General features: G+C 46.8%; 4 protein-coding genes and 1 long non-coding RNA gene across 7 annotated transcripts; 3 read left to right on the top strand and 2 right to left on the bottom strand.

Moving 5' to 3' along the window:
- Positions 1-381: 381 nt before the first annotated feature.
- Positions 382-1,264, top strand: LOC112899231 (antimicrobial peptides-like). The gene is made up of 2 exons (XM_025967620.1): positions 382-436; positions 625-1,264. The coding sequence occupies exons 1-2, from the start codon at positions 382-384 to the stop codon at positions 1,038-1,040; spliced, it is 471 nt and encodes a 156-aa protein (XP_025823405.1). The 3' UTR covers positions 1,041-1,264.
- A 390-nt stretch (positions 1,265-1,654) lies between these two features.
- On the top strand, positions 1,655-8,873 carry LOC112879013 (protein argonaute 1C-like). 2 transcript variants are annotated; one of them, XM_025943329.1, is made up of 23 exons: positions 1,655-1,789; positions 1,990-2,596; positions 2,682-2,890; positions 2,985-3,134; positions 3,221-3,354; positions 3,455-3,564; positions 4,214-4,320; positions 4,409-4,547; positions 4,707-4,823; positions 4,922-5,029; positions 5,236-5,307; positions 6,126-6,248; positions 6,396-6,561; positions 6,670-6,791; positions 6,876-7,013; positions 7,131-7,273; positions 7,411-7,473; positions 7,550-7,613; positions 7,687-7,822; positions 7,934-8,007; positions 8,075-8,169; positions 8,240-8,271; positions 8,359-8,873. In XM_025943329.1, the coding sequence occupies exons 2-23, from the start codon at positions 2,003-2,005 to the stop codon at positions 8,565-8,567; spliced, it is 3,105 nt and encodes a 1,034-aa protein (XP_025799114.1). In that variant the 5' UTR covers positions 1,655-1,789; positions 1,990-2,002; the 3' UTR covers positions 8,568-8,873. The 2 variants fall into 2 exon arrangements, with proteins under 2 accessions (XP_025799114.1, XP_025799115.1); XM_025943330.1 differs by having other exon boundaries at positions 1,689-1,793.
- A 150-nt stretch (positions 8,874-9,023) lies between these two features.
- Positions 9,024-12,802, bottom strand: LOC112879014 (sucrose synthase 6-like). The gene is made up of 12 exons (XM_025943331.1): positions 12,388-12,802; positions 11,678-12,311; positions 11,370-11,546; positions 11,170-11,286; positions 10,914-11,080; positions 10,605-10,829; positions 10,197-10,518; positions 9,863-10,107; positions 9,621-9,759; positions 9,428-9,516; positions 9,321-9,344; positions 9,024-9,209 (listed from the first exon to the last, which is right to left on the bottom strand). Exons 1-12 carry the CDS (start codon positions 12,768-12,770, stop codon positions 9,149-9,151), a joined length of 2,583 nt encoding a protein of 860 aa, XP_025799116.1. The 5' UTR covers positions 12,771-12,802; the 3' UTR covers positions 9,024-9,148.
- An 864-nt stretch (positions 12,803-13,666) lies between these two features.
- On the top strand, positions 13,667-15,710 carry LOC112902169. 2 transcript variants are annotated; one of them, XM_025971105.1, is made up of 5 exons: positions 13,667-14,056; positions 14,151-14,354; positions 14,762-14,845; positions 14,937-15,059; positions 15,152-15,710. In XM_025971105.1, exons 1-5 carry the CDS (start codon positions 13,820-13,822, stop codon positions 15,287-15,289), a joined length of 786 nt encoding a protein of 261 aa, XP_025826890.1. In that variant the 5' UTR covers positions 13,667-13,819; the 3' UTR covers positions 15,290-15,710. The 2 variants fall into 2 exon arrangements, with proteins under 2 accessions (XP_025826890.1, XP_025826883.1); XM_025971098.1 differs by having other exon boundaries at positions 15,149-15,710.
- Positions 15,711-19,169: 3,459 nt separating this feature from the next.
- Positions 19,170-20,058, bottom strand: LOC112884716. The gene is made up of 2 exons (XR_003227164.1): positions 19,785-20,058; positions 19,170-19,258 (listed from the first exon to the last, which is right to left on the bottom strand). It is a non-coding gene; the product is annotated as an uncharacterized LOC112884716 (long non-coding RNA).
- Between the last annotated feature and the right edge of the window lie 234 nt (positions 20,059-20,292).

The following is a 20,292-nucleotide window of genomic DNA, read 5'->3' as shown; positions in this document are numbered from 1 at the left end:
AAATGCTTAAAATTGCTTTTTGTGGTTCATCGCCAGTATATGTAATTGTAAACGTTATGTGTGTATGCTTGATCTTGGACATATGGTGAAACACATTCAAGACTACCGGATTTGATATAATTTTTGGCAAAAGACGTATCGGTTGTTTATATTATTAAATATAGATTAACACGTGGTACGCTCGAGCACATGTTAATCACCGGCGGTCTGCTTACTGATATTAAATTGGGGGTATACTGATATTAAATTGAGCGGTTCTTTCAAAATTCACCGCTGTCGATCCACCTCCATCCAATTCCTCACGCCTGCAGCATCACAGCCATCCCACCAACCTATTTGAGTCGTTTCCAAGTCGATTCCGCCACCGGAGCTCTGAATCCCATGGTCATCTTCCTGCACGGGCTGCTGCCCGGCCGTGCAGAAAAGAAGGGCACCGGTGAGCTAAACCTTAACGGTGTCTTAGGTCCGTTTTAGTCGATCTAGGAAGGTCGCCATGGTGTGTGGATGGGGTAGCAAGGGTTGCTTGGCCGGTTCTGTGCCCGGCACGGCTGGAACGCGCGCCGCCGCCATGGGGACTGTTCCCCGGTTGCCCTGGAGCCCGGGTGAGGGTAGCGCTGGGTTCAGGGAGGGGCCGTGGTGCTCCCTGGCCTGTTCCCCGGTGGTGCAGGAAGGGGTGCCGGTGGCAGTACGGGCAGGACGCGCAGCGGCGGGCGGAGTGCGAGCGCGAGTGCCAGGAGCGGCACCGCCAAGGCGAGCGGGAGGAGGACGAGGACGAGGACAAGGACGTGCTCGGCTCCGGGAGGGGCGAGTGCCGGCGCAAGTGCGCGAGACGCTACGAGGACCAGCCATGGCGGGTGCCGAAGTGCGTGAGCAGGTGCCGCCGCCGCGCCGTGGAGGAGGAGGAGGAGAACGAGGGCGGGCGCGGGCGCGAGTGTCGGGAGCGCTGCCACGCCGGGGACTGGCGGGAGAAGCAGCGCTGCCTGAAGGAGTCCCGGTGCCGGGAGCATGGGGACAGCAACCGTTGCCCGTGCACGTGCTAGAGGCGGTGCGAGCGCCACGACGACGAGGGTAGCAGGCGGAGCCGCCTGCTTCGAGGCGTGCGAGCGTCGGGAGAGGGAGGAGCTGGCCGCCGTGCGGTGCGACGAGGAGAAGCTGTGGGGCCGGGGCCCCGACGCCGGCGAGCTGGCCGCCGTGGCCATAGCCGGTGGATGGCCCATCTGTCTGAGAGAGAGAGAGAGGAGAGGGTGGAAGGAGAAAAGCTAACGTGCCAAGTGACGCCACGTCGGACTGATAGGTGATGTGGATTGAAACCGGGTTGCGGAGTTAACCTGCACGGTTTCGATAGTTCGTTGGTGGTTTCGTAGTTTCTGATCAAAAATTGGACGTCCGTGATAGTTCAAGTCGCCGCTGGTACACAGCTCGAGCAGTGGAGAATTTCATTTCATGTCACGGCAATCTCATTTTCACAGATTCATCTAGTATACCAATATTATTTAATTTCACGGTTCCAAGACAGACATGCAAGCTGGGAGGGTGCCAGGCTGTACTCCTCCTGCTCTAGTGGGGCACAACAACGTGCCACGTATGTATGGAGCGGGCTGGGAGGGTGCCAGGCCCAGCCCGGCCCGGCCCATCCCAAGGCATCGGAACAAAACTGCTGGGGGGCTTTTGGTTCGTCGAGTCGTGGCCTGCACCCGCAACTGCAATCCCCTTTTCCCTCCTCTTCCTCTCCTCCCCTCTCTAACTGCATTGGATTCGATTCACCGCAATCCCCTCCTCCTCAAGCCAGGTAGGTAATCCATGGATCCACTGCCTCCTCCATTCCCCCCATCTTCTTCTTCACCTCCGAGGACATCCGGGCAGGGGCAGGGCCAGGCGAGGTGGAGCACTTGCATTTCGCTGGGGTTCTCCGCTGCGGCCTGCTCCGATGCCTTCTCTTCTGCCCATGGATGCGTTTGGCGACTCAAGTATCTCTCTCATCTCGTGCAGCCCAAGCCCAGGCATGGGGTCGAGGAGGGGAAGGCAGCAGCAGCATCATGCTGCTGCCGAGGGCTCACAGCCTCCGCACCCGCAGCCTGCTGCTGCTGGAAGAGGCGGTCGTGCTCAGCAGGCACCGCAACGAGGAGGTCGTGGAGGGAACCAGGGGCGCCCATCTCCTGTTCACGAGGCCCACCACCAGCAGCCAAGGGGTCGCCCTGGAGAGCATCCGGCCAGGGGACATGCTCGCGGTGGAACTGGAACGCGGCCGCAACAGTACCCGCGTGCTGGTGCTGCTACGGGTGGGCAGGGGTCATCCACAGGATCATCAAGCCCTTTAGCTCCCGAGCTGCGCCAAGCAATGGAAGCTCCACATGCGCTTCCTCAAGCCTCACCACTGCAGGCAGGTCCTTCACAATCACCACCCGAGATTCAGCCCATGGAGGAGCGCAAACTCGAGGCTACTGCAGGCCACCAGGTTGTGCCTGCAATTCCCTCCTCAACCAAGTCCCTCAGGTTTCCTTTGCGCCCAGGAAAGGGTAGTGTTGGCACCAGCTGTTTGGTTAAGGCCAATCATTTCTTTGCCGAACTTCCAGACAGGGATCTTCATCAGTACGATGTGCGTCCATATATCTCTAACTTGCAGCCTGCATTCTTGTCTTATCTTGAGGAATCTCGTGTCACATCCGATTTGCTTTGGACAGGTCTCAATCACACCGGAAGTTACATCACGAGTTCTTAGTCGAGCCATAATCAAGGAGCTGGTGAATCTCCACAAGCAATCTTACTTGGGTGGGCGGCTTCCAGTCTATGATGGTAGGAAGAGCCTGTACACAGCCGGCCCGCTGCCGTTTACTTCCCAGGAATTTCATATCACTTTACTTGATGATGATGATGGCTCTGGTTCCGAGAGGTCTGCTGTTCATATTTTCCTCATCAAGTCATTTTGCCCTGCTCTACAAATTCATGGTTATGTTTTCTGAACTATTCGCTTTATTTTGATTTAGGCGACGTAGGGAATTTAAGGTAGTCATTAAATTTGCTGCACGAGCCGACCTCCACCGTCTCCAGTTGTTTTTAGCTGGGAGGCATGCAGAAGCTCCTCAAGAGGCACTGCAAGTTCTTGATATTGTGCTGCGGGAGCTGCCTTCTGCAAGGTAACAATGAATCTCTAGTGTCATTGTAATTAGCGGCACTGAACAAAGAAGAGAAGCCTGATATTTCTCAATTTGTTTCTCCACAGATATGCACCATTTGGCCGGTCCTTCTTTTCGCCTGACTTAGGCCGAAGGCAGCCCCTCGGTGATGGATTAGAAAGCTGGAGGGGATTTTACCAGAGCATTAGGCCTACTCAGATGGGCCTCTCACTGAACATCGGTAATATAAAGCCCGATCCCCTCGGTAGCGAATTTGTGCATGTTTTCTGTCTGTCCTTACTACTGCATGTTTTTTTTTTTTACTTTCTGTGCCTTTTCAGATATGTCAGCAACGGCTTTCATTGAGCCATTACCTGTAATTGAATTTGTTGCACAACTGCTCAATTCTGACATTCACTCTAGGCCCCTCTCAGATGCGGAACGTGTGAAGGTTTTCTCACTGAACTAACCTTTCTCCTGATATTTCATCTTATAGGAAGAACCTGTGTTCAAATGAAATATTGTGTATTGCTTTGAGGATAAAAATGTATAATTCTTGATGATCTAATCTAAACTGTTTGTATATAGAAAAAACCAGTGCTAAAATGTAATCTGCACATTTCTTTTTTGGTGCATTGGAAGTTGGTTTATGTCCTGGGGAAATAGGACTCCTTTTTTTTTGCTGTTTGTTGATATTTCCATGTAGTATACTATTTCATATTGTTTGTCCATAAGAGTGTTAATAGAAAAGTCATTAATGGTATTTTAGGTTGCATAACCAGAATATTTGATTTTACAATTTTCTTTGTGTCACATATTACATCAACATGTCTTGCAGGGAAAAAAGTAATTGGTGAAACTGCAACTATACTTATGGCTCACATTGCTTGAGCTACACTGCCATAAACTATTTTAGCTGCATATTTGAATTGCTAGATCAGTAGATCAGCGCGTTGTCTTGTCAAATGCATTTTATACCCCACACACGCCCGATCCAATATGAAAAGAAAAATCTTCTTCCAAAGGAAAAAGTATGTGGCTGCTATTTTCATGGATTAAGGAAAAAAGAACACATATTCATATTTTGTTCACACCCCTAGATCAAGAAGGCCTTGAGAGGAGTTAAGGTGGAAGTTACTCATCGTGGCAACATGCGGAGAAAGTATCGGATATCTGGATTAACAACTCAGGCGACTCGAGAGTTAACGTATGCAAGTTTCTCATTTCGTTTCAAAAGGCATTTGCAATGCTACTTAAACTTTCCTGTAAAAGATTCATCGTTCTTTGTGCCACAGTTTTCCTGTTGATGAAGGGGGTGCAATGAAGTCAGTTGTACAATACTTTCAAGAGACATATGGCTTTGCCATCCAACACACCTACCTTCCTTGCCTTCAAGTTGGCAATCAACAGCGTCCTAATTACTTGCCTATGGAGGTAAAATTCTGAACATTGATTTTCTTCCTTGTTATGAATTTCCGAAACACGACTCCATCTCCAAATTTTCATGTTTAACTCTTCTTTAACAAATCTTGCAAAAATTTTTTGGATTCTTTCAAGAAAGTTTTTATAACTGTAGACTTTGACTTTATCCAGGTCTGCAAAATAGTGGAAGGACAGAGGTACTCTAAGAGATTAAACCAAAATCAGATAAGAGCTCTTTTGGAGGAGACATGCCAGCACCCACGTGTTCGTGAGCGCAATATAATTCAGGCATGTATCTTATTGTTTTTATGGTTTCATATGGCTTCATAATTTCGCCTCTGCAAGTTCAGATCATTCATGTTCAGTGCTTTATCTTGGGTGGACAGATGGTTAAACATAACGCCTATGAGAAGGATGATTACGCGCAAGAGTTTGGCATTACGATTAGCGATCGTCTGGCATCAGTAGAGGCACGGATTTTACCAGCTCCACGGGTAGGTTGACCCCTTTTTCTGTCTGTTTTGACCTTTTCTGCTTCACCCTTAGTCATGCTCTCAGCAACACAAGTGTTAAAAGCCAATGGAATATCCTCTCTTGAACACTGGACATAGAGTACCATAAAGTTGGTCCTACAAAGATGCCTATTTGTAAACATATGGCTTCATTAACAAGCCTTTTGCTGTATTTTCATTTAACGCAGCTTAAGTACAACGAGACTGGCCGGGAGAAGGATTGCTTACCTAGAGTTGGTCAGTGGAATATGAAGAACAAGGTAACTGCATGAATGTTCTTTAGATCTTACAAATTTTACTTATTATTATTGGCCTGATGCGAGGGGAAGTGAGGAGGGAAGACAATATGCTGTCAACAATCATTGTTAATGACCTAACTCTGGCCAGTTGCGCTTATTGTTCTAGTGCTATACTACCTCATGACTGCTTTTACAGTAATCACACCTCCCCTTGCGCTTTGCATGATACGTCATCTGTGATTATGTCAAGCTATATGATCAATAGGTCTTTCAGTTGGGAACTGACCCCAGTTGCTCCTGATAGTGGTGTAGTTTAATCTTACGCTAGCTGGTTACCTGTGTGTGCAACAGATTTCCAGTAAAAAAAGTATTCAATGTTCGAGGCTCTAACAATTGAATTATGTATAGAATAGAATGATGCCATAAAGAAACCACATGGGTACAAAGTGAGGCCATCTATGTATTATGTGGCTGATACATTACACAGATCATTGCACAGAAGATCCTTATGTAGAACCACCCACTACCACCACCAATGTGCTTTTTATAGAAGTATAAAGATTTGTAAAACGTGTCCCATCTTGGGTTTACGAAACATACAAGTCAGAAAAGCACCCTGTGTAAGTGCACAGTATGCGCTCAAATGTTCAATGAAAAATAATGCTACAGATTGTTAAGTTGCATCTTGTAGCCCATATAGTTGTATTTAGCAATCACATGATCCAGTTCTAGACCGATTTCAAACACTGGCTTTTAGGTTTCATTAAAAAAAAGATGTAGGCATTTGTTTATTGTGCATGCGTACTCATTGTTCTTTTTTTTTACTTTCCCCTATCCAGAAAATGGTAAATGGTGGTAAAGTCAGTAGCTGGATATGTGTCAATTTTGCTCGCAATGTGCAAGAGAGTGTTGTTCGTGAGTTCTGTCATGAACTCGCACTGATGTGCCAAGCGTCAGGAATGGCAAGTATTCTTGACACATCTGCAAAACTTTCATATTGACATTAAGGCGGCACCTCAAGATCCTTATATAAATGCATCAACATGAACATTAGGATTTGTACTTCATCGACTCGTTTACAACAGTAACATTACATGCGTAATCATTAGGACTTTGCTCGGGAACCTGTTCTTCCACCTCTATATGCACGTCCTGATCAAGTGGAGCGAGCTCTAAAAGCTAGGTACCATGATGCCATGAACGTTCTTGGACCCCAACGCAGGGAACTTGATTTACTTATTGGAATACTACCTGACAATAACGGCTCACTTTATGGTACATGGACTGCAGTCCTTCTAGCTTCTTATTTGTTCGATTTTCATTATTATTGTTGTTCATGTGAGGTCCTTGCCAACATTACTTTGTCTCCTTGCCTGATGCTAGGTGACTTGAAGCGTGTATGTGAAATAGATCTTGGGATAGTTTCGCAGTGCTGTTGTACAAAGCAGGTGTTCAAAATGAACAAACAAATTCTTGCAAATCTTGCTCTGAAGATAAATGTCAAGGTTAAGTACCCTCCAGTTTTGTGTTTTCTTTACAATTTGTACTTCTTTGTGTTCCTCAAGTTGACAGCATGTAATTTGGCATAGGTTGGAGGCAGGAACACCGTACTGGTAGATGCAGTCTCAAGGCGGATTCCTCTGGTAACTGACAGACCTACAATTATATTTGGTGCTGATGTGACTCATCCTCATCCTGGAGAGGACAGCAGTCCTTCAATTGCTGCTGTATGTAGAATGACAACCTACTCTTTAGCTTTAATGCCTAATTACCTGTTCTTGTCTTGACTTTTACCTTGAGAAAAGTTCTTATTTAGTTTGTTAACGAGCAACTCTATGTTATAGGTTGTGGCCTCCCAAGATTGGCCAGAAGTGACAAAGTATGCTGGATTAGTTTCTGCTCAAGCTCATCGGCAAGAATTGATAGAGGATTTATATAAGGTCTGTCAAGACCCACAGAGAGGGACAGTTAGCGGGGGAATGATAAGGTGCACTGCTTATTATTTCAATTTTTCTTTCCTTAAGAAAGGAACATGGAGTGGTCGAATGACAAGGTCTATCATGTATTTTCTCAATTTTTTTCTTTCTTCAATGGCAATTAATTTGTTACATCACGAAATTACAGGGAGCTACTTATATCCTTCAAAAGATCAACCGGGGAGAAGCCCCAGCGAATAATATTTTACAGGTCTGTGCTCTCGAATTGAACACTGGTACTCTGCTTTCTGCTTTCTCTACAGCTTAATCTTCTTTGTGCCTATCAGGGATGGTGTTAGTGAAGGACAATTTTACCAAGTTCTGCTGTATGAGCTCAATGCAATCCGAAAGGTAAGTATATGACCAGATCAGGCATGTGCATATGTGGATGCTACCATTAAAATATGATCTCCGTGTCCCTCAGGCCTGTGCCTCCCTGGAAGCAAACTACCAACCTAAGGTGACTTTTGTTGTGGTTCAGAAGCGCCATCATACCAGATTATTTGCTCACAACCACAATGATCAAAATTCAATTGACAGGAGTGGAAACATACTCCCAGGTAAATTTTGACATTACCTTGTACCTCATAGCTTTACTATGTTAATACTAATATTCATCACTGCCACTTATTATCTAAAATAACGCTTCTGCCATGATGCACATTCGAAAGGTACGGTCGTTGATTCAAAGATCTGCCATCCTACTGAATTTGACTTCTACTTGTGCAGCCATGCTGGCATTAAGGTGTGCACCATGGTTTGGTTGCATCTGTTTTGTCATATAATGTCATTCTAACATACTCCATGTATAGGGCACTAGCCGTCCAGCTCATTATCATGTCCTGTGGGATGAGAACAACTTCTCTGCTGATGAGTTGCAGACTCTTACCAACAACCTCTGTTACACGTAAGTGTGTCTTTCTCTGGCACAATTTCCTTTTGGAATATTAATTTTCTAACTTGCATCATATGTGCAGTTATGCAAGGTGCACGCGCTCTGTATCAATCGGTAAGCTATCCACACTCATCCAGGAATTGTTTTTGGCAGTTCCACCACTGGCTTGCTTCGTGGCTAAAATCACGTTTTCATTTGCAGTTCCACCGGCATATTATGCTCACCTGGCTGCCTTCCGTGCTCGTTTCTACATGGAACCAGAGACCTCAGACAGTGGTTCTGTGGCAAGTGGTCCTGCAGGCCGTGGACCGCAATCAGCATCCCGTAGCACTCGGGCCCCTGGTGGTTCAGCTGTTAGGCCACTTCCGGCTCTGAAGGATAACGTAAAGAAGGTCATGTTCTACTGTTGAGGCTAGGCTTTGGCGGCTTGTGGCACCCACGCTTGTAAATATGGGAAGAGAGTAATAATCTGGCAGCTGCTATTTTGCGTGCTGTACTGTTACCGTTTGCTATGCTGAGCTCCATATGCTATAGGATACGTGTGCACTCATGCTTTTATCTCTTGTAATGGTAATACCGTCGGTTGTTTGTGAGTAATTCCGTCTGTGCCGTCTGTCTGCCGTGTAAAGCAATTGGTATCTCGGTATGGTGCTTTTAAGCCCCGTGGGAGGGAGCCTATGGCGGCAATTAAAGAAACAAAGCGTATCCCGTGAATTTTCAGCACCAGTCTGAACACTGCATTTGGTGACTCAATCTGAACAGGCAATTAGTTGGCTCTGCTGTTCCTGTTCTTATGTCAGGCTGGTGGTGATTCATGTTTCAGGCAAAAATGCCACTCTGGTCAGTACGTATTACTTCCACAATCATCATGGAAAGCCGTGATTTTATTAATGTGCTTATTTTTCATTTACATCTTTCCCAAATCAATAACAGGCATGAGAAAAATGAGGAAACACATTGTAGCTCGGGTACACATCTGGTTTTTGGCACTTCATGCAGCGTCGGAGGTATGGGAGGCCGGGAGCACTGGTCCAAGTAAGCTGCTCGCAATCCTGCACATGTCAGATACAGACAGTATTTATACTCATTCATCAAGGATTTCTTATGAATCTAACAAATCCTTGTGTTCTGCAGCTGCAGGCTGCAGCATGGTATGCTCTCACCTCTGGATCCTTATCTGCGTCTTTCTGCGCAACAAACCATAGGTCAGTCAGTTCAGCTGCTTCCCCGTTCTTTCTTCAGTAAATTTCTTAAGAGTGGACACACTTGCCTTTCTTTTGGCCTTGATACCAATCTATCTGGCGCTGCGGCTGCCGCAGGTTGCTCCGGTCGTTCGCCCACTTCCGGCACAGTCTTTGCCTGAAAACCTCATTAAGTTCAAAAGTTTACGTTCTTGAGGTATCCTAGTTTCCTTCAAAACAGAATGAGAATCGTACTCCACCTAGTACGGGTCCTCAACTCACCAGCTTCCGAAACTGAAGGTTGTAGAACATCTGTAGGTAGCGCTGTTTGGCCTGTCTCTCTCCTTTGTCCATAGTCCTCCAGAAGCCATACATTGACGCCATGTTCAGAACTTTGGTTGCATAGATCTGCCATGTGTAGCTACAATCAAAGAAAACACACGCATCACACATGATTGTTTTTTTAACCATCACTGGGGATTTTGTTCCTTGGATGATTACTGGAGACACGAGGGCACTTTTACCATTCATAGATGCGCTGCAGTCCAGCAGTGGACATTTTGTTCCAGTACATGGGATCTTCCTTGCATTTCTGAAAGAAGTCAGCAATCCTGTTGCTTGCCTCTTTGCCATCAAGTGGATTGATATGGAAACCCGAGACCTCATTGACGATGATCTCTGCGGGGCCTCCCTGATTTGTTGCGAAGGTTGGCAGCCCGCAGTTCATTGCCTCGATGACAGTTAATCCGAATGCTTCATAGAGTGCAGGCTGAAAGGCATAGCAGTGGATGACTAGGTTAGGACTGATTTTTATGAATAGCATCAGCCTCGATGACCTGGCTATAGCTGGTCACATACCTGAACAAAGGCTCCCTTGGTATCTGCTATGCAACGGTAAAGTTCCCCATTGCGCACACGGTCCGTCTGGGCTTTTATCCAGCGAATTTGCCCCTTCAGCTGGTACTTGTTGATCAAACTACGCATCTTGTTTATCTCCTCAATCTCCTCCCTGTCCTTAGACTGCGAGGGATTAAGGAGGCCGCCCACAACTACAAGGTTGACAAGGTCCCTGAGCCTCTTGTTCTGACCATACCATTCAACCAGCCCAGTGATGTTCTTCACCTTGTCGAGCCTTGCCATTGAAAATATGACCTGCTTGCTCCTGTCTTCCAAGTAGCCTCTGGTTGCATTATATCATGGTTGGGACTCATCAGAAAGATTTTGCCAAAAATCAAAACAAAAGCAAGCCTGGATGTGTGTACTTACATGTGCTCGTCATTCTCCTCTTTGCTGTAGACTAGCTCCTCAATCTGCGGGTGCAAGTCTGTGAGGCGCTCATGCTTTAGTGTGAATGGGAAATAAACAGACTGGTCAGCACCAGGGGCAGCAATATTGAACTTGGGGTCGAAGACATTTATGCCTGTAGCAAAGCGGCAGAGCCCTGGCATTGTGAACGCGTAGTGGCTCTCATACTGGCCAGGCTTGTCTTTGCTGTTGCAAAAGTTGCTGGATGAGCTGTGCGACATTGCCAAGGTGGTAGGAATTTAGGTTAGCAATGCAAACAAGCCAACCGACCTTCCGGCTATTTCTTGGTAGGTGCTAGCGATGATGAAGTCGCTGGTGTTCATGGCAATCATATCAGCAGTAAATTGGCAGGAGAAATGGTACTTATGGTCCATTTCTCTCCACTTGACATCCGAGTCCTCATACTTTGTCTTCTCAAGAGCATGAGCGATCGTCCCCTGTGGATGGACAAGGTTTTATTTTGTCAAATTTGGCTGGTGCCAGAAGGTGGTGGTTTTGCATTTATAAATTTGTCAAATTTATTCACCTGGGTGACTCCTAGTTTCCTTGACACGAGGGATGCTACTAAGTTGCCATCAGTGTAGTTGCCGATGACCAAGTCTGGTTTTCCCTGCAACATGTCAAGGATCTTGGCACAAGAATCCTGCAACATTGCATTTGTTAGTCTCAATGCTGTTGGAAGAAATGCATACATATGTATATGTCAACAAGGAATGCAATGCAAACCTCGGCGTATCTCTCCAGGTAAGGATAAATGTCGAACCGGGAGACCCAGTGGGGCAGATCCTTGCCGTCTTCAGTCTTGAATGGCACACGGAGGATGGTGGAGTGCCTTGTGTTGTGGATGGGTTCAAGCTCGACGTTGCATTTGGTGGCCTTGGCTTCTGGTATGAGCCTTGTTAGCTGGAACAGTATGTAGCGGCTGTCTGTCAGATACTCAGATCAGATGGATTATATAAATGTATTCGTCCCTCCTCTTGAACTTATTCGATATGTATGGATATATATGTTTCAAAAATAATGTACAGCAGTACCACAAGAATCCTAGGCGCGAGATCCAGGAGGCCCTGTTGCTTGATTCTTTGGAGGAGCTCGTCTTCGAGTGCTCTGACTTGGTCCAGGATGTAGACGACCTGGCCGCCGGTGTCTGGCATCCCCAGGACCTTGTCCTGGCCGAAGTATCCATGAATGGAGAAGATGACGATGTTGAAGACCGACGGCACCCTGCTGAAGAACCTGTCCATGTTGGTTGGGTCCGGTGCCTGGAGCACCTCGGAGAGGTAGGTGATGGTCTCTCTGCACGCCTCCGCGGTGGCGCCCCATCCTCTGTCCAGCCCCCATTCCTGGAACTTGTGCTCAAACTTTTGGTATGGCGTGTTGCCGTGCAGGCCGGTGAGGAAGACCTCGGCGAGGAGCAGCGCTGTCTGGAGCTTGGTGACGGTGTCGATGAGGGTGCCATTGACCATGAGGTTGTGGCCCCGGTGGGTGAGCGCGAGCAGGTAGTGGAGCAGCGGCTTCATGCCTCCCGTGGCGGCGGCAAGCTTGGAAGACATGAACCTGGAGACCAAGTGCATCCCGTTGCCGATGGAGGAAGGCAGCGTGAGGCGAGGCGTGGAGAGGTCGTCCAGGGCACCGAAATCCACCTCAAGGGAGTTGTCGTCATGCGCCCTGAATGAATTGTAGAATTGATGATTGGAATGCATGTTGTTTTCTTCTGAAATGAAAACATTATTACTGTACTTACCATTGGTGGTCGTGTAGGATCTCCTTGCACTTTAGGTATTGGGATGGCGTGATCTGCTCCACGGTCAGGTCGCCGGAGTGGACCTTGATGTACTCCCAGATGCCCGGGTTGGTCCTGACGGCGAAGTTGACGTGGGGAGGGAGCACGACGGCCTCGTGCGTGGAGGAGATGACGTAGCCGAGCAAGCCCTCGTCGGCGATGTCGTCGAGCTTGTCGTCGGCCGACCGGTGCAGCTCCTCCAGCAGCTGCTGCCTCTTCATCAGCCCGCTTCCCCTGGCCACGTACCTCTGGAAGCAGCGCTTCATGTGGTAGCGGCTCCGCCGCAGCGCCTCCGGCATCATGTCGGCGATGCTGTCGGACCTGCTGAACCCGCCGCCGGCCATGTCGGATTTTATTTAGATGCTTCTTAGCCTTTTGCGAGTCCCTGCAGGCAATACTACCAATAATAGCTAGGGTGGAAATGGCAATGCCTTGCCTGCTAGATCTTTATAGATGCATTATTATTGGCACAAGACTAGTACAAGAGAGAGAGAGAGAGAGAGAGAGATATGAAGGCGATGATGATGTATGTCCTCCTATATAGTCCTAGAATCAAAAGGAAGCAAGCAAGGATGAGAAGAGAATTGGTCGATGAGGAGGACAAGCAGCAAACATTATGGACATGGCAGGCAAGGCATTGCCTTTACCTGCAAAAGCTTTCTTTTGTCCTAGCTTACTTTGCTTGTCGTCAGATAGGATAGGATAGGATTCCATAATAATACGTATGTCCTCTCCAGCCAGACATAGATGAGCACGAGATTTGGTTTGCGTTATTAGGCTCTTAACTAAATCAAAACAAAACTATTCTGTCATTGAGTCCCCCTCAACCGAAGAAGAAAAAGAAAAAAGCAATAATGCTACAGATCAGACGCTCTACACATGTTGCAATTATTGTTTTTTTATGTTTCGTAGTGGATGCTGCACGAAATATGGTGTCAATATTGCGGTACGAATTTTCATTCTCGACTGTCGGAATTATTCGTATACATATTTTTCTGATGTTGCGAGTATTAATTTCTGATGTTGCAACAGTCATGTGTCATGTATCAGTAGTGTTTAACCTAAGTAGTGCCGGAAAAGAAAGAAAAATAGCAGAAGAAAAAGAAAACCATGCTGCGATGGATATTTGGGCCCTAGCAGAAGAAACGAACGGAGGCCCAGTCAGCCCAACTAGGGTAGGGAAGTGGGAGCCGCAACCGCAACGGTTATCTCCTCTCGCCCCCCACTCTGATCATCCCCCACCCCATCTCCTCCTCTGCTGCTGCAATCGATTCGATTCGATTCAATTTCAAATCGCCTCCTCTTCTTTCCCTTCCCTTCCCAAAAGAGATCCCTCGTCCGTCCGTCCATCCTTCCTCTCTCTAGGGGGGGGCCAGGGCAGATCACCGGAGCGATGGGATCCACTGCTCCGCCGCCGCCGCAGATGGAGGGTAGGGTTGCGCCGCTCCCCGCCGGCGCCGAGGAGTACGTGCGCGATTCCATCCACAGCTCCCTGGGCCTCCCCGTCTCCGACCGCTCCCTCCGCCTCAAGCTCCTTGCCTCCGAGGAACAGCGCCACCGCCTCCAGGACCACATCTTCTCGCTCGAGGAGGACCTCCGCGCAGCCCAGCGCCGCATCGACCTGCTCAAGGTACGTGTCCTCTACTGTCTGTACGTACCCAGCATAGCAAGCCGACCTTCGCACCTCTTTGGATTCATTCACCCACCCGTTGTTCCTTCCTCAGGCCGAGGCCGCCATGAACGCCACCGGCCTCCGCCGCTGCGTCGAGGACAAGGAGGCCCTGGCCACCGCGTACGCCCAACTCAATGCCAAGTGCGCCAAGGAGTGCGATCTCTACGAGCGGGACCTCGAGCGCGCCATGGACTCCTGCGACGAACTCGCCAGGGAGAACAACGACCTGCGCGCACGCCTCCACCAAAACGCAAATGTTAGTAACATTCCTATTTTCTTTCGCTGGGAGTTTTGGGTTTAGGTGTCTATCTAAGCAGGGAGGGATGTCTTAATTCTCCAGTACAGTACTCGTGTTCAAAGCTGTCATTCTGTAATGCAGTAATAGCACTGTAAATGAGTAGTAATCCCATCCCATTTGCCAACCTTCAGAAGTTTGTGCCAAATAACAATTAGTTTGCGTAATACTAGGTTGTTGCTCACATGTGCAATGCAGTTCCATCAAGTCTGTAGTCCGTAGTCTGTAGCCTGTACTGGACGTGTCATTGTAAATGGGTAACCTAGAACGCCAACACTGGACGGTGTCTTGTATCCTAGATTGCTTGCACCAGTAGCCATATGCATTTCCTAACTTCCACCCGGCCAATGTCAACATGAATTATGCAGTTGGAGGCATTGACGGCTAGAGTGCAAGAACTAGAGAATGATAAGGAGACTCTGAAGACAAATCTTGCTACAGCAGAGGCAGAGGTATATCAGTGTATTCCTGTGTTTACCTGACAGGCTTGTTACCGGTGACAAGCAAAGCAATCAATTGTTTTCTTGTTTGTTCTCGTTGAAGGTGATCACGCTGAGTGAGGACAACAGGGTTCTTGATGAAGAGAACAAAAGGCTGCTGGGTTTGCTGGAGAAAGAGCGACAACGCCGGTCTGAAAGAAAGAAATCGGCCAGCACATCCACCAAGGTAAATTGATCAATTCTGACATGAAGCGTGCTGGGATGGAGAGAGGCCAAAAATGTGGTGGGATGATACCATGAATGATTTTTTTACAGCAGAATAAGCGCAAGTCGTCTAGCTTGAGGGATGGCAGCCCAGCTGGTCGGGCTCTTGATTTCGGTGGTGCGGATTCATCAAGGCATCCACTGTCGCCGCTGCCCCACAACTCTCCAGACTGCAGGGCGCACAAGAAATGAAGCAACGGCTCGGAGCATTTGTGGATTAACCTGTGCAACGCGAGTGTTGCCGCATGCTGCTTGCTGATGATCTGATTCTGATCTCGTCCCACTAACTTGGGATTGAATTGTCTTTGTTTCATGTGTTTTACTTACTAGAGTTGTAGGCCAGGACAAACTTATGGTGCTTGGCTTCCATTCCATTGGCTAGAGATTGCTTTTCTATTTGTGATCGAGGAAATGAAAGGACCATAGTTAGTTGATGCCTTGACGTACGATACGATAGCTGGGAAGCTTATCTAGTCCAGCTCCTCTGTTTTTCTTTTCTTGTCAAGATCCCAAGAAAAGAAAATTCTGGTGGCTGGTAGTAGTATATGTATTATTATGTATGGTATAATAATCATGATACTTGACGGGCAAATCTGTGTGATGAGTGATTGGAAGTGAGGTTTTTAGATTGGTTGTTACTTCCTTTCGATGTGGTTGCATTCTATTTTATTTTTTTCTTCTTTTACTTAGGTAAGTGCTCGTGCGTCGCTACGGGTGAAATAAATTATTTCCATAAGCATCAATCATCATCGTATCAAATATATAAGACGTGTAGCAGCTGAGATATAGTCTTTGCCTCAATTTTTTTGTTCTTCTCAAGCCTGTACTAGGATGGAAAAATCATAATAAACCATTTCATGATACTGACAGTCCAAATATATACATTTAGAATTGAGAACATATATTTAGAATATACTAAAATTAAATCATAAATTATATTTAGAATTGATACTGGTTCAGGAATTAAAGGCCCCTCAGGGCATGGTGTTGATCATGGTAAAATACACACATGGTCAACGCATGAAGTGACACACATGATCTTTTAGTGTCCACAATTTGTGTTTCAAGGCACATACAATCCTCAGAGATCAGAAAATCGGAGAGTTGTCCTACTTTTGTCTACCACAAGCCATTGCTCACAATTGGCCATGACGTGCGAAATTGATAGGAGCCAAGAGTACATTTAGGGCTCTCCATGCACTTTACCGAGCTTCAATATACATTTGTTCAAGACAATGAAGAAAGAACCATTACGTAGCTTCCCTATAAACCTGATAGGAAAGAAATACATTTCTTTTCTAGTTTGAACAGCAGTTCACTAGTACGTCTACAATCTGCAAGCAGTCTAGGCACCAAACAACACTCTTCATGCTACTTTTGATAACTCCTCTCATAAGAATCATGTCAGAAACTCGCTCAAGTTGAAGTAGCAGTTATAACTGCACTCTCGATCCAGGTCCCTCTTTGTCATTGATAGGTGGGCCAGCCACCGTTTTCGCCCTTCTCCCCACGGCCGTGGTGCCGAGGCAGGCACGGCGGCCAGCTCGCCGCCGGCAGCTTTGCCGGCGTCGGGGCTCGGCCCAACGGCACCCTGCGTGAACCGCAACAAGCCGGCGCCCTTCTCCCTTCTTTTCCCCTCTCCTGCAGAACCCACGGCGGCAACCTGAGGGTCGGTGAGGAGTGACCACGGCGGCATGTTGTTCCGGCCATTCCAGCACCTCCCTCCCTTGGACAACAGCTCAGGGAGCACCTTCCCAGCGCCCACAACCCACCTAAACCGCCCGCCGAGCCCCAGAACCCCCGGAGCACATGGCCCCGCGGCGGCACCCCTGGCAGCGGCTCGGTCTCAGCGGCGCTGCTGCGTTTCAGCCACGCCGGAGGCGGAACGAGCAGGCCAACGGCCCAGAGCCCGAAAGCACACCCACATGACCCTGTTAGACCCCTAAGAGCAGAACCCAAAGCAGCAGGTGGCGCACTCACCGGCGACCTCCCCCTCCCTGCACAACGGCGGCCAGGGGAGGAAGAGGACCAAGGAGCTTGGAGTATTCCGGCGATGGATTTCTCTCGGAGATGGGAGATGGTTCAAACGGATGCTTGACGTTGTGCTGAAGCTATTGGTGCAAGGAATTGGATTGGGGTTGCTGGACGACGGCGAATTTGGCCTTGGAAGGAGCTCGGGCGAGGGGAGGGGATGGCGGGGGAAGTCGATTTGGATGAGCTCGGGGTCAATTTATCTCATAGCAAACCGCCTTTGGCTCCCCCACGTCATGCCTGCTAACCTGCTGCCGGATCTACCTAAGAACGCCGCGTGGAATCGAAAGGATGTCGGTGATGCGGGTGAATACGCCTACAAATGTTCTCAGCAATTAAATCTATCGCAACTTACGATATTAAATTAAAACTTCCAATAAAACTAAATTTTATACAAAATTTAACTAAAAATACACAACCTCACTGAATCAAAAGTTGTACAGTGATATTAGAAAACTTCTACAGATGATCTTTACAAGCGTAATAACTTGAGTACGTAGATCGGCACAAAATAAATTTTAGGTCAATAAAAACTAAATAAATGTAATAAACACAAGACGCATGAGATTTGTTTCCGAAATTTACTTCTACTAAGAAACCTACGTCTCCATTGAAGAGCTCACAAGGAGTCAAATCTTTCGCTAATCCTTTAGCTCACTCAATCAACAATAAAAAGGGTTAAGTCACTTATTATAAAATCCACAAAGGATGAGGTAATACAAACTTCCCGGGACGCATACACACGAGAGGACGCTCCACGGATGACACCAAACTGGCAAGCTTCAAGAGTAACAAATGCGAATCGAAGAATGAGGATGCTTCAAGTGCTCTTGAGATGAATTTGACTGTCCTCTCACGTAAATAGTTGAGTCTTACATCTTAATCTTGCTCTCACCTAAGGTTTAGCTCAAATCAACTAAAGTATTAGGTCAAAGAGGGATTGGGGAGTAATAAATACTTTTGGAGGTGTTTGTCTCAGGTTAGGCCAGCAGCAAATGAAGGAGGGACTGAGAGTGTATAAATATCTAAGCCCCAAAACACTAGCCGTTAGTGCACTGATCAAAGTAAATTTGACCCGAAAATAAATAAAGATCTTATTTCAAGCCCAACAAAATATCCGAGCATCAAAAATTAGCCGTTAACGCACTGGTTAAGTAAATTTGGCCCCAAAATAAATAACGATCTATTTTCAAGTCCAACACCATCCTTTAAGCAAATTTGACGTCTTTTCTTGCTATTTTTCATTTAATTGAATTTTAACCTATCCATAACTCAATAAACTCATTCGCACCATAATTTTATATATCACTAATACCAAAATACACTTGAAGGGCCGAATGCACTTTCAGAGATTTTTTGAATTTACCCGGGAATCCAACCAAGCGACTCTCGGGAGGAGATAAAAACGACGATGTACTGTAGCTGGCCGAATGGAGTGCATTTCAGTGCAGATCCTGAAATTTGAACCCTTATTTCTCCAAATTCCGATACTACCATTTAGTTCAAGAATTTAGATCCATCAATGTACTTGGCTTCCTGATTCCCTATATCAGCACGTAACCAATACCTTCAAAGCTGTACGTTCAAAGTTTGATCAAGATTAAACATGCCATAAGTTTCTTATTTCTTTCCTTCTGGAAGTGAGGATAGAGCCAAAAAATCTTTTTCTGCTTTGCACTCAACGACAATCCATACCTTCCGCTCGACTGAGCGCATTGAAAAGGAATCTTGTTTAACTGAAGTGGTTATGACGGTATTTTGGGATATTGGAGCTAGATATAGGCTATGGTTAACTATTGTTTGACTAATTAATCTTTCTAAGTAAGTGGCAAAAATATCCTTAAGTTAATAAAGGTATAGATGCATCAAATAGATTGATCACGCAACTCCTAGACTTAAGCATTCAGATGCAGTACATCAAATAATAACATAAGTTAGGAAAAATTAGTAGGCATAAATGCTCCGGTGCTTGCTCTGATTCGGAAGGTGAAACTTTGACTTGGAGTTCTTGTACGAGCTTTATCTTGATCCACTTTCTTTCTTCTCTTTCGGATCAACTTCCTTTCTTCTCTTCTAAAGCCTTGGACATCGGCTTGACGAGCTTGAGTTAGACAACCTCGCCTTCAGATTCTAAGCATATGATATGCAGATTCAGTGTATGCAAAACCTTATAGAAATAAAATCATAAATTTCCTTCTCGATAAATTTGCAATTCAACACCTAACTATCCATATAGAAACCCTAACACATTTTATCCTAATTATTTAAACCTTAAAAAAGTTAAGCAATTATTTTTAAAGTGAGTTTCAATTATTATACACTAATACAACCCAAATTTCCTATTTATTATTATTACTAAATATTTCTAATAATTGGTGAAGAATCATCCATATTTTATGATTACATGAAATAAGGATTTTAAGTATTTATTTAAATCCTTTAAGGATAAAGGGAATAAATAAATATTGAACCTTATTACAAACCTAGGGTTATTATATTTTTAGTACATAAAGAAAAAAAAGAACCTAGTAAAATTGGTTTTACTAGTTTATGAGATTTCTATAACTTATAACATAATAAACAAGTTAATAGCATTAAAAGAAATCTAACTAAATGTATTTGCACAAACACCCCTGGACTTTCTAATCTCTCTCACCTGCACCCTTCCTTCTTTTCCTCTCTATGGTAGGTGGGTCCAGCTCCTTTTTCCCCTTCTTCTCTCCGCTCCCGACCATGGCCACGGCGCCGAGGCAGGCACAGCGGCCGGCTCGCCGCCGGTGGCCTCGCCGGCGTCGGGCCCCGACCCCACTGCATCCCAGACTCACCTTGCACCTCTTTCCGCCTTAGTCCCCATCTCCACGATGCACCACGGTGGCGGTTGCCATGGCCGGCGGCAGCCGAGGCTCGGCCTCCGGCGACTGTCGATGTCAGGCCCCCGGCCCCATATAACCTGTCAGGGAGCACCGCCGTGACTCCATAAACGCACCACAAACCGCAGCTGGGGACCTGGAGGGCCGGAGCTGCAGGCTCCACGACGGCGCCCCATGGTCGCAGTTCGGCCATGGCGGCGGCGCGCGTTCCGGCCGTCCTAGGCGCTTGATACAGACTGCTTGATCGAGACTTGCTTTAGATTGCTCTCTGGAGCAGTATTTCATTTTCAGAGA

This window comes from Panicum hallii, chromosome 1, assembly GCF_002211085.1.
Source record: "Panicum hallii strain FIL2 chromosome 1, PHallii_v3.1, whole genome shotgun sequence".
NCBI classification, from domain to species: Eukaryota; Viridiplantae; Streptophyta; class Magnoliopsida; order Poales; family Poaceae; genus Panicum; species Panicum hallii.
This window is presented reverse-complemented; position numbering and strand designations above follow the sequence as displayed.